The sequence below is a fragment of the Ascaphus truei genome, chromosome 16 (assembly GCF_040206685.1).
Source record: "Ascaphus truei isolate aAscTru1 chromosome 16, aAscTru1.hap1, whole genome shotgun sequence".
NCBI classification, from domain to species: Eukaryota; Metazoa; Chordata; class Amphibia; order Anura; family Ascaphidae; genus Ascaphus; species Ascaphus truei.
The window spans coordinates 48,150,767-48,163,746 of record NC_134498.1 but is presented as its reverse complement, the minus strand read 5'-3'; the positions used below and the strand labels follow the sequence as shown (position 1 = coordinate 48,163,746).

At 44.8% G+C, this 12,980-nt stretch overlaps 1 protein-coding gene across 4 annotated transcripts in view; it reads left to right on the top strand.

Moving 5' to 3' along the window:
- ATP7A (ATPase copper transporting alpha) overlaps nt 1-12,980 on the top strand; it is a 57,085-nt gene that overhangs the window by 20,079 nt on the left and 24,026 nt on the right. For all 4 annotated transcript variants that reach the window (XM_075573488.1, XM_075573487.1, XM_075573489.1 and 1 more), the window contains exons 3-8: nt 2,799-3,273; nt 3,840-4,565; nt 7,165-7,359; nt 8,371-8,531; nt 9,209-9,370; nt 10,913-10,989. In XM_075573488.1, coding sequence (XP_075429603.1) covers nt 2,799-3,273; nt 3,840-4,565; nt 7,165-7,359; nt 8,371-8,531; nt 9,209-9,370; nt 10,913-10,989 — 1,796 coding nt within the window. The remainder of the gene's footprint in view (nt 1-2,798; nt 3,274-3,839; nt 4,566-7,164; nt 7,360-8,370; nt 8,532-9,208; nt 9,371-10,912; nt 10,990-12,980) is intronic.

Below are 12,980 nucleotides of genomic sequence, written 5' to 3'. Positions count from 1 at the left end.
TGGATGTACTCTGGATAGAAAAATGAACGAAACAGTTTGAGTGGGATTAAATCAATGTTTCGAATGAAGGTACTGGTATACAGTTGACCTAAAAATGAAGGTGTTGCTTCAACAGTAAGGGGTATACAAACACTGAGTATAAATGTAACAGCCCATATACAGTGGTTGAACCACTAGGGTTAATGAACCATGTGACAAAGTAGGATCAATACAGATGATATCTAACAAAAGTACTACTAAACAACCAATTAGTGATGTATATAGTTGTGTATGAGTTGCTGCATATATATACAAACCCTTATATAGAAACGCTTTCTCACTACTGCCTTGAGAAAGCGTTTTACGCGAAACGCGCGTGTCGGCTATCACGTGCACGCGCATTGTCAGCATTAGCGTGGCAGCATCCAGTATCGCATAGCGATCAGCTGCTAGACTCTGCGAGTGCAAACACTCACTCGAGTAGGAGAACCAGGTGTTCATTCATCTTCACAGTAAGTGGACACATCACTGAGTGTATTTGTATCCCTGTTATCACGCGGTTCTGTCCATTTATCTATATGGACTCAGGCAAACTTATAGCCACGCCATGAGCTTCAGAGGGCTTATTAGCTCTTAAAGTGATCAGTATTTATTCAGGGGAAAGCCTACCGGTAGCATTGGAGCGCAGAACACTAGCGGTTAACCCATTCATGAATATGGGCTTAGGCATTCACATAGCCAAACCGTATCTCTAGTGTTTCTGTAACCAGTGCTCTTTTCCTTTTACTATGCACAGACCACCGGTTTGTATATATATGCAGCAACTCATACACAACTATATACATCACTAATTGGTTGTTTAGTAGTACTTTTGTTAGATATCATCTGTATTGATCCTACTTTGTCACAGGGTTCATTAACCCTAGCGGTTCAACCACTGTATATGGGCTGTTACATTTATACTCAGTGTTTGTATACCCCTTACTGTTGAAGCAACGCCTTCATTTTTAGGTCAACTGTATACCAGTACCTTCATTCGAAACATTGATTTAATCCCACTCAAACTGTTTCGTTCATTTTTCTATCCAGAGTACATCCAGTACTCGACATAGAATTACTATGTGTGTGTCCTCTAGTGGATTTTAACCCCCATTCTTTTAAATTGATGAACAATTAAAAATTAATTTTAATTCATTTCATTATACATTCAGTTTTTGGGAATTGAGTGCCTAATTGGGTTTCTAGCTCTCTCTTGTTTTTTCAGTTTTGCCTCAAGTATATTCAACATTTTGGAACGGAAGTTAAAGCCAGGTGGAAATGTGTTACTTTGCTATGCGATTTCATTTGAATGTTTGTTTAGTGGGATTACAGAAAGGGAGGCCAACTCCAGTCCTCAAGGGCCACCAACAGGTCAGGTTTTCAGGATATCCCTGCTTCAGCACAGGTGGCTCAGTATACGACTGAAGCAGTGATATGCTGAAAACCTGACCTGTTGGTAGCTTTTGAGGACTGGCGTTTGGCCGCTCCTGGATTAGAGTTTTAATATGATTAACCTGAAGCACACATTGTAACGATTTTCTGCTGCTTTTATGCCTGATGTAAATGGGTAATTTGACCTTATAATTGAATAAAATGTCAGCAATAGTAGCGGTATATACTTTGTGTAATCACAATAACACTCTTACCCCTCAGGCTACTTGGGAACAAATTACATTGTGGGCAATAATGTGTATAGCTTGGGTTTAAATCAAGTTTTCAAGATCTTGTTAGCAAACGTTACAGATAATTGCATGTCCTCTCCGTTCCAGTCACAGATGCTGCAGAAGTGTCTCTTAGAATTAGAAATGTGTCCAGTATTGTAACTTCCAGCATGAAAAGCAAAGGCAATTTGTACAATAGAAAATAGTCGGACTTAATAAATTGGGCTTCCCACTTCATGTAACAACCATGCCAATACACAGGAGGACAACAACAACTGGATTGGGTAATGTGTGTTGTTCCCAATATCATTTTAAAGACCTTTTCAAAGCTCGCAATAAAAACAAGACCACGTAAATTCACCCTCAGGATGGATGTCAGGTGACTGTCATTTCTGTCAAGTAAACACGAGGGAAAATCGGGGAATATTTGTTGTTTGGAACCAAGCAAAATCAGCGAGTTCTAGACATAAGATTAGGCATGGGCAACTCCAGTCCTCAAGGGCCACCAACAGGTCAGGTTTTCAGGATATCCCTGCTTCAGCACAGGTGGTGCAGTCTTTGACTGAGCAACTGATTGATCAACCTGTGCTGAAGCAGAGAGATCCTGAAAACCTGACCTGTTGGTGGCCCTTGAGGACTGGAGTTGCCCGCCCCTGAGTAAAATGCTTTAATTTATAAAGAGGACAAAATTCTGTGTGTCTGTGTGTGTCTGTGTGTGTCTGTGTGTGTCTGTGTGTGTCTGTGTGTGTCTGTGTGTGTCTGTGTGTGTCTGTGTGTGTCTGTGTGTTTCTGTGTGTTTCTGTGTGCTACACGCACCTACGTTTGGGGAAACAAAAAGTGAACAGGTTGGGATCATTTCTACATTAAAAAAAAGTGTTTTTTTTGTTTTTAATGGGGTGTGAGGGGTTACACCTTTTTATGGGTCTGTCGTTTAAAAAACAGATTGATCCCTTACGGCTAAATTTACATTAGAACCAGTTCTGTTTACAGAGAGGATTTACTGGCTCTAATACACAGATTATTTTTTTTATTTATTTTTACGTAATCTAAACGCTGCGTTGGAGGAAGTATTTTGATGTTGGTTTTTGGCTTCACGCTGTCACATTGTTTGTTTTGTAGGTATCATTAGAGGGAAAAAATGCTGCTATTATTTATGACCCTAAACTTCAGACGTCAGAGAAACTGCGGGAAGCTATTGATGATATGGGATTTGAGACTCCACCTTCAAATGGTAACCCACTGCCTGTAACTACTGACAGCACCTTCCTTCACATACCAGCGGAGCTATCGGCAGAAGAAATACGCAGCAGTTTGCTGGAGATGAAGGGGGTTCTGGATGTTAAAACCTCCCCCGAGGGGAGAGTAGCCAGCGTCACCTTCATCCCTTCAGCTGTAAACGCCGGCCAGATGATTCTGAAATTACCAGGACTGAGTCTCGAGCCCATCACGCCAGAGAAGAAGTCTTTAGCGTCTACTGAACCCAGACGCTCCCAGGTGCTGGTGAAGATGAAGATAGAAGGGATGACCTGCCATTCATGTACCAGCACCATCGAAGGCAAGATTGGCAAACTGCAGGGCGTGCAACGAATTAAAGGTAATATTGCAAATGTCACAGGAGAGAATGTCACACGACAATGTATTGTTCTAAATATTTAGCAAATTAAGTCTACTTAACTGAGTGTTTAGCTGCAGAAATCAGGCACAGTATCAGATCCCCCGTTTTTGTTTTTGTGGACTATCATTTGTGTGTTTTCCCCGCAGTGGGAGAGTTCATGCTGCTTCTTAAGCTATGTGACATAAGTCAGAGGTTCCTAACTCCAGCCATCAAGACCCCCCCGCACCCTCCAACAGGTCAGGTTTTAAGGATATCCTTGCTTCAGCACAGCTGGCTCAATCAGTGGCTGTCGTATCCTGTGCTGAGGCAGGGATATCGTGGGTGGAGGGTCTTGAGGACTCCCCTCCCCCGTCTTAAGCGATTTTGTATTGAATGAGGCAGGGATATATTATGGTTATCGGTAGACACAATTCTTATCTTTCTTAAATTGAGATGTCATATTAAGCAAATAGTCCAATTTTAGCAATGATGACCCACCCCTCTCCGCCTCCCTCCCCCTGGTGTATATATAATAATATAATGGTGCAATGTTATTCTATCACTAGTGTCCCTGGATAGCAAAGAAGCTCACATCGTCTATCAGCCTCACCTCATCGCAGCCGGTGACATCCGGACCCAGATCGAAGACGCTGGTTTTACAGCATCAATCAAAAACAAACCAAAGCTAAAACTGGGAGCCATCGATGTTGAGCGTCTGAAAAATAGCCAGACTAATGGCATAGGGGAAATGTGTCCGCGAGAACCAAAGCCCGGCAAAGACCTGGCAGTAGCCGTGTTCCAGGTGGAGGGCATGCACTGCAAATCCTGTGTGGTAAACATTGAAAGTAATGTTGCTTCACTCCCTGGCGTATCCAGTGTGGAGGTTTCCTTGGAGAACAAGTCCGCCGTTGTACATTACAATCCAAATGTCAGCAGTTGTGATGTGCTTAGTGGAGCAATAGAAGCTCTGCCGCCTGGTACATTTAGGGCACGTCCTTACCGGGGCTTGGAAGGTTTGGAGACTGTCAACGTCCAGAGGTCATTACCCGTCTCTTCTGCCGGGTCAAGCTGCGAGCCCGTGACTAAAGTTACTGTGATAAACATTGAAGGGATGACTTGCAACGCCTGTGTGCAATCAATTGAGGGACTCATCTCTCAGAAACCAGGTGTGAAATCAATACAGGTGTCTTTGGCAAACAGTACTGGTACAGTGGAGTATGACCCAGCCATTACCAATCCAGAATCAATACGAGAATCCATTGAGGATATGGGATTTGATGCCTCACTTCCTGGTAAGTCCAAACGTGCATTGGGGTCAGTAACGTCTGTAGAGGGGGTTTCCACGTCTTTCTGAAAGTCGCCACTCTTTAAATAAATAAATATGCAGATGACCTATTAATACAGGGGGGCTCAACTCCCATCCTCAATACCCCCAACAGGTTAGGTTTTCAGGATATCCCTGCTTCAGCGCAGGTGGCTTAGTCAAAGACTGAGCCACTGATTGAGCCACCTGTGCTCAAGCAGGGATATCCTGAAAACCTGACCTGTTGGTGGCCCTACAGGACTGGGGTTGAGCGCCCCTGGGTAAATACATAAAGCAGAAATTGGGAAGTTTCCTGTGTAACCCACATTAGTGACCCCGTGATCAGCCGTGCATCACACTGGGGATATGCCAAAATAATTACTGTAAAGAATATTTCTAAAATAGAACTATATAAACATTCATTTTCTGAAGTGGCGCCCTAATTTGCTATTCCATATGCCGAGGGGAAGAAGGGATGTTATGGAACGGGTGGTAGGTATCTGCCAAGTCGTTTTTAAGTGTTCTTTATGCAAACACTGGATGCCTTGCGGCAGTTCCTGTATGCAAGACAACGCCCGCGTCTCCCAAGGGAAAGCTAGTGGGTACTAAAATGTGTCCTATCTCTGTTTGGCGTCCCTGTGGGGAGTGACCAACAATGGGACGTGCCGCAGGCATCTGGCGGAGCTCACAGCCTTAAAGGGCCATTTTCCTGGTGGTCCATCGTTTCTGGGGTGGGTGGGGGGGAGAGGGGGGAAACAGGTGGCCAAAAACCTCTTTCCCCCAGGTGCTGGTTATTCCCTGTTATTCACCTTATTTATATAATCATTGTTACTTCAGTGTAGCTATCTGTTCACACACACACACACACACACACACACACACACACACACACACACACACACACACACACACACACACACACACACACACACACACACACACACACACACACACACACACACACACACACACACAGCAAAAGTGCTGCATAAAAATTTAAAATAGATTTCTACAAGTCTTTTTTTGGGAAGCAATGGGTATTTTTTTCTTTCATTAAATCGGGTTTATGTGTTTGCTGTGGTTTTGCAGACTGGTAATCTCCCCCTAACTGCATGAAATGTACCAATTTATACATCGATACACATTCTAACATTTCCTTGTCCCGTAACTACAAAGAAAACAAAAAAGAACAACACTGTTGATTTTTTCTAAAACTTAATTATTTCTGTCAATGCCACTAACAGCTTTTGGATGATGTTACCGTGTAATCTTTAGTATTCCCCCCGTCTTGCTATGAAGCAGATACATACAATGACATGTCATTGTTTAATACCATGTCATGCAATACCTTTTTTTTTTTTAATATCAAGTTTACATTTGCTGGTTTATTTAAAGATCTGCAGATGCTTCATAAACCATTTCCTTCCCTGATCTAGTTTGTGCTGCCCCTGCATGGCAAAGCCTAAATATCTCCCCAGTCCCCTGAGACACAGGGCACATCTCTTACAATGATAATATTCATGCGTGGAGATTATTATACTCGCTGTCCTTAGTCTTTCTAGGGCCTTTATTCTAAGTAATGTCAATAGGGCTCTTTATGCAAAAGAGTCCTGTTGTGTTAAGTACCAAATACCAATATGCCAAGTACTGTATGTTTAAATGACTTGAATTGCCATATTTCTTAGGTACGTTCTATAGTGCCGGGCGCGTGCTACGCCGTGCGCGCGGGTTTTTAGTTGGCTGACGTTAGTCAGCCTTTCTATAGATGTGCCGCGCGCACGACAGGGAGAGGGGAGTCGAGAGACAGCGGTGAAGATGAAGAAATTCATCTTTGCGTGCGTGCGTGCGTGCGTGAGTGCGTGCGTGCGTGCGTGCGTGCGTGCAAAAAAAAATTATTAAACTTTTTTTTTTAATTTAAAAAAAATCTTACTTACACTCCCCTTACACTCACACAACATATACACGCATATACACTTACCTGCAGCTCCCGGCTCTATATACACTGAAAGCATGCGGCACGTGCACGCGCGTTCGCATAGGAACGCGCGCCCGCACGGCCGCATGCTTTATAGAACGGCCCTTAGGTGTGTTCCTTTTGTGGAGAATGTAGTGCTGCCCTGCGCTCTGTGGAGATGCTGGCACAGAGTCTTATCTGTGTATGTTTTTGTGTTGCCGTGAGGGAGTTGATAGTGCGCCTAGCGTGTAGATGGGGATTCCTTTTATGTGCACAGATATGTGTACACGTGTTGTATGAGGATGTGTTCGGGGAGGTATGTAAGTAACTCTAGTAAACGTCTCCCTCTCAGGATGGGTGTACCGCCACCTTTACAGATCACCCAAGTAACAGCCTTTGGTGGATATGCAATGTTAGGGGGGGGGGGGGAAACCCCTGTTTTGCATCTCGTTAGCACGAACTGGCGGAAAAATGTAACCATAGGTTATTTATTGGTCTAACACTGCGTTAACGTTGGGTTGTTTGCTTTAGTAGATGGGTGTTTACAATTAAGCCAACGTTAATTATAAAAAGCTTCGGGCATCTGGGCAGAAGTGTTTCATCCAAGCGTTTCCTTTTCTTTCCAATTTAAAAGCGGGAATTAAAACTGGTCTGACACCGGAAACATCGCAGAAAACTCGCCCCAACTCTCACCCTACCAAAGACGAGAAAACGGCTGTCCAGAGCAAACAGGAAGACGCGGCGACAGCCAAGTGTTTCATTCAAGTCACGGGCATGACGTGTGCTTCCTGCGTGGCGAACATAGAGAGGAATTTGCGCAGAGAAGACGGTTGGATATGTTCCTGTTTCTGCTCCTGACTGTAAAGCATTTTACTGCAATGTGTTGCTGGTAACTCCAGCAGGGAAGGGATATTTTTGGTGCGCTAACTGCTGTTTGAGTTGATTTACCTGAAAAATTATGTATCCCAGTTAACATAGGCTGTGCTGTTCTCCCCCATTATACTCTGGATTTAATTAAACAAGTATTCAGTGGTACCTAAAATATTATGCATCCAAAATGATATAATATAAAAAAAAATGGTTGCAATCTGGGGGATTCTTTGTATCAAGGCAAAGGCGGTGCGGTTCTGGGGCACAGACACAATGTATCAAAGGGGGAAAAAATCAGTGCACCACTTTTGCCTTGCTACAAAGATCTCATCGTTTTTAATTATATTTGGGAGAATAGCACCAGGTGAACCACCGATTAATACAGGTTGCAATAATAAAAGCTTTGTAAGAGGGCAAGCAATGATTCCCCAGACGCAGAGAACCAGCGAGGGTGCGAAAGAGGCGGAACCACAGGAGGAGACACCCACCCCCCACTCCCATCCCCCCCCTCGATTTGTCTTTCCCCCCTTGTCCCGAGGCTTCCCTGTTCGTCTGTTCGTCTACCCAGTATGTCTGTAAATGTCAACCCCTACACATACGGGAGTAGCATGTGAAGCAGGTCGATCTCGTTCGATGCCGTTATCATATTCACTGTATGTACATGCCACTTGAACAAAATAAAAATTTAAGTTGAAAAAAAAAAAAAGCTTTGTAAGAAAGCAGAAATAAAAATAAAATATAGGGATTCCAAAATAATGATTAGCAATCGTCTCCTTGCAATAGTTTTTCAGAAAGTGTCATGCAGAAAACTGTAGGCGTCAAATGTATTTGTACCAGTAATTAAAATGGGGTACTACGGAGTGCTGCTATTATATACATCTAATTATATCTGCGTATATGGCAGGAGTTGTATTACATAGCAAGATATGATGTATATTTGACTAAACGAAGACCCCTTTGTATGTTTCAGGCATATATTCTGTCCTTGTTGCCCTGATGGCAGGGAAGGCAGAGGTAAGATATAACCCTGGAGTCACACAGCCCCCCAAAATTGCAGAACTCATCCAGGATCTTGGCTTTGGAGCGACTGTGTTGGAAAATGATGAAGGCGGTGGCGTTTTAGAATTGGTGGTAAGCAATGTACAGTTATGTATATTTTGGCTGTATCAAGGATACACAAAACAAATATTAAGCCAAGTGCTAGAGTAGTTGAGATATAGATTTATCAATCAAGGAAGCATAATAAAGCTCACAGAAAAGATATTCCAACAAAATCCTTGAGAATTGGGCACATTATTTACTAAAAATTTGATTCTTTGTGATGGGGGGGGGGGGGGGGGGGTAGCTCCATTCCTCCAGGGCCACCAACAGGTATTTTTTTAAGGATATCCCTGCTTCAGCACAGGTGGCTCAGTCTTTGACTGAGCCACCTGTGCTGAAGCAGGGATATCCTGAAAACCTGACCTGTTGGTGGCCCCTGAGGACTGGAGTGCCAACCCCCCCCCCCCCCTTCCCCGGCCTATGATAAGATTTGAAAGAAGAAACCAGTAACGGATTACAGCGGATTTGCAAAAAGAGATCATCTTTCTACCAAATGTCCAAGTATTTACGTAAATCAATAAATATTTGCTAAGTGACCTGAAGCAATCACAGTTAGTGTATCAATAATTAACCTTAACCATAAACACTTCTCATACAAGTGGTTATCTTTTGATGGGAGAGAATTGTTCCAGCCCGCAGTCGCTGTGCAACGATTGTATATGTGTTTTCTTTTCACACGCGGCGTTGCTCCCCCCCCCTCTCGGTAGGTGACGGGAATGACGTGCGCGTCCTGCGTACACAAGATAGAATCCCATCTGATGAAAACTAAAGGCGTGTTGTACAGCTCCGTCGCACTCGCGACAAACAAAGCGCACATTAAATACGACCCGGAGGTTATTGGGCCCAGGGATCTCATGAAAATTATACATGTGAGTGTTTCACTATTCGTATCGTTTCCCCTTTTCTCCCGCATCATTTTCTCTGTATACACCGGACAGAAACCATGTGACACATTGTGTCAGTGGTTGGTGTATTACATGTAACTTATGCACAGGACGTATGCTGGGATGCAACCTACAAAGTGTCTTACTCCACTAGAACCCTTTTTAAAGGAGCAATTTAAACAAAAGTTAATTGTTTTTTAACGTAGGTTAGAAGCAGGGGGTGTCCGGAGCTGAACCCCCTTTCAGCTCTGGGGACCTCCTGCTGCTGGAGATACTTACATTCAGAGAGGGTGCCGGTAGCCGCTCCGGGGGACCTAGCAGGGATTCTAACGCTTCCGCGTCACAGGGGCCAATAGGAAGCTTAACCTGCTAACGTCGCGGCTTCCTAAAACGCCGCCATAATATGAACCCTGGTAGCGGAGCAGAGCTGCCCCTAGCGATCCCTAGTGAGGTATCTCCGGAAGCATGGGGACCGCGGAGCTGAAATTAACGGGGTTCGGCTCCAGAGATCCGCGTTAATTACCTCCGTGCCGGGCGCCAGTATCCTTGGCAAAATGTAACGCTCCCGTGTCACGTGGGCCAATAGGAAGCCGCAGCTGATGACATCACGGTTCTCTATTGGCCCTGATGAAGCTCAGAAACGCCGCCATTACGCTAGCGGTTTCCTGGCGCCCCCTACGGAGGTATCTCCAGAAGCAGGGGGTCCCTGTAGTGGAAATTAATGGGGTTCAGCTCCGGAGACCCCTGACTTCAATGCTATGTTAGAAAATGGCCCTCTTGGGTTGCGGTTTGTGAGCGCACATTACATGGCAGCTGCGCGGCTTATACAGGGAAATTGTAGCTATAGTAACGCATTCATATAGAAAAGATAGAACATTGTCTAAATCAGGGGTGCTCAACTCCAGTCCTAAACACCGCCCTAACAGGTCAGGTTTTCAGGATATCCCAGCTGAAGCAAAGATGGCCCAGTCTTCGTCTGAGCCTCTGAGCCACCTGTGTTGAAGCTGGGATATCCTAAGAACGTGACCTGTTGTGGGAGGGGCCTTAAGGACGGGTGCTGGCCAACCAATGGTCTAACTCAGGGGTGCGCAAACTTTCCCCGTGCGCACCCCTGCCTGCTCGCCTCGCGCCCCGCTCCCTCCCCCTGCTCGACCCAGACGTCAAATGACACACGGGTCTTGTGACATCACATCGCCATGGTGACCCCGCGGCGTCATGTGACTCCGGGTTACCAGGACGGTGCGTCGCTGGAAGGGAAGTTAAGTATGTTATAGAGGCCTCGCGCGGTCCCCCGGCATTTCATTTAAATGTCTGGGGGGAGAGCGCGGGACCGCTATAACTGCCACGCCCCCCAGTTTGTGCACCGCTAGTCTAAATTACAGTTGATTTAGTGTAGTCGCAGTAATTATAATGTCCGTGCGCATCTTAACCAGTAACGGTGCGTGTGAATGACTTCCACCCCGTACGAACAGTCCCATGTGCATGAACTAGATCGATGCTGACATGGCTTGTATGTCTTTTCTGCAGAGCTTGGGCTTCAGCAATTCTTTAGTCAAGAAAGACAGATCTGCAAGTCACCTGGATCACACAGTAGAGATAAGACAGTAGGTACCGTATAATGTTGCATCAATATGAAAATATCAGTGATTTCCCGCGACAAGATTTCCATTGGAATGTTTTCAGACCCGCAGCAGCATAGAAACACGCTGTAGCATTAGTATAGCCGTGTGTAATGCCAAGAACATATTCTGTGCGCACGCATCGTGAGTGGCCTGTGATGCACTGCAATAATTCCTGGCACTTTCCTTTATATGTGTGTGCAAATAAAAACACAAAGAGAAGCGTTATGCAAAAAAAGGCAAAATTCTGGGGGAAAAACAAGCATTGTATGGTTGTAAAACAAGCAATTTAATAATCTCAGAATATTGTTTATATAGTAACAGAGCAGGGAGAGGGAGTAGGGGGGGTGATACCTTTTTATTGGACCAACAAGTAGTTGATACGTTACAAGCTTTCCAACCTCTCGGGGTAGGGATAGGACCTGATGAAGGACCCTGAGAGGTTGGAAAGCTTGTAACGTATCAACTACTTGCAGGTCCAATAAAAGGTATCGCACCCCCTACTCCCTCTCCCTGCTCTGTTACTCCATGGAAGACAGGACCAGCATGCAGTGGTGGATTCCCATTAGGCCCGATTAAGCCCGGGCCTAGGGCGGCAATTTCCCCATATACAGAGGCCCTGCTCTCTTCCCCACTGACTGCCAGGGAAAGCGTGGGGGCCTCTGTGGAGTTCTCTCACCATCTCCTTCGCGCCGCCCTCCTTCTGTAGCATTGCGGCATCAAGTGACGTTGCCCTGACAATGTGACATCACATGGTGTCGCAATGTCATGCGCCGCAACGCTGCAGTAGGAGGCGGCGGCCCGGGCGGAAAAAAGGGAAGTGCCCAAGGGGCGGCAATTTTAAATCCGCCACTGCACACATGGCTGCCCACCCTTCTATGATGGATACATTTTATTGGCACAAAATGACTGTAAGGAACATTACACACACTCTTCTAACAATGCTGCTACACAAACTGCTTCACAAAGGTGTTGCTTATACCTACAGTGTGATGGGTGAAGGTTGCAACAGTTATGGTCGGTAAAATATGCTTGCTGCTGGGTGGGAAAAGATTGGCGGATTATAAAACCAAGATAGTGTGATTTTACTGTTAATGAAACTTTAAAGCAACTAAGTTTATATTGAAAGTGATTTGTTCACTAAAACTTTTTGTGATGTCTGACACGGTTTCTTTTTGGTGAGTTAGAAGCTGCCAATGACATTAACACTGGAAGTTTACACTTGTTAACTCAAAGTTTAGATATTGATGGTGGCGGAGGAATTACTTCAACATTATAAAATGTCTGTCTGATTTGCTTCGTTGAGTTTTCCATACATATTATATTAAGCAGGATAAAACAATACAGACAGTCCTCAGTTATCCACCGGAACTCGTTCTGGAAGTAGCGCTGGATAGTGACACCGTTGTAAAGTGAGTCCCATGTTAATCAGTGGCGGTGAGCGTCGGATAACGCATTCAGGCGTCGGATAACGCATTCTGGCGTAGAAAAACAGCCCATAGGGAGGCGTTGTAAAGCGTTGGATATGCCATGCGTTGTAAAGTGAAACGTTGGATAGCGAGGACTACCGGTACAAGAAATACAGACATACCATACAACAGCACGAGCATTAAAGGTTAAACGTTATACACGTTTATACAAATACTAAATCAAATAAAATGATTTCTTCAATTCCAATTTTTTTTTTTAAGATTTAATGTATTGTTTACAAAGGTTTGAGGCAGAGGGTCTCCGGAGCTGAACCTCGTTAATTTCAGCTCCGTGAACCCCCTGCTTCCAGAGATACTTACCTCCGTAGGGGATTCTGGTAGCCACTCTGCTTGGCTTCCAGCGTTCACATTATGGCGGCGTTTTTAAACGGGCCAATAGGAAGCTGTGACGTTGTCAGCTCCAGCTTCCTATTGGCCTACGTTACGTGGGAGCTTTAAACTTTAAAAACCCTGGTAGCTCATCTGCAGCGACTACCGGCACCGGCT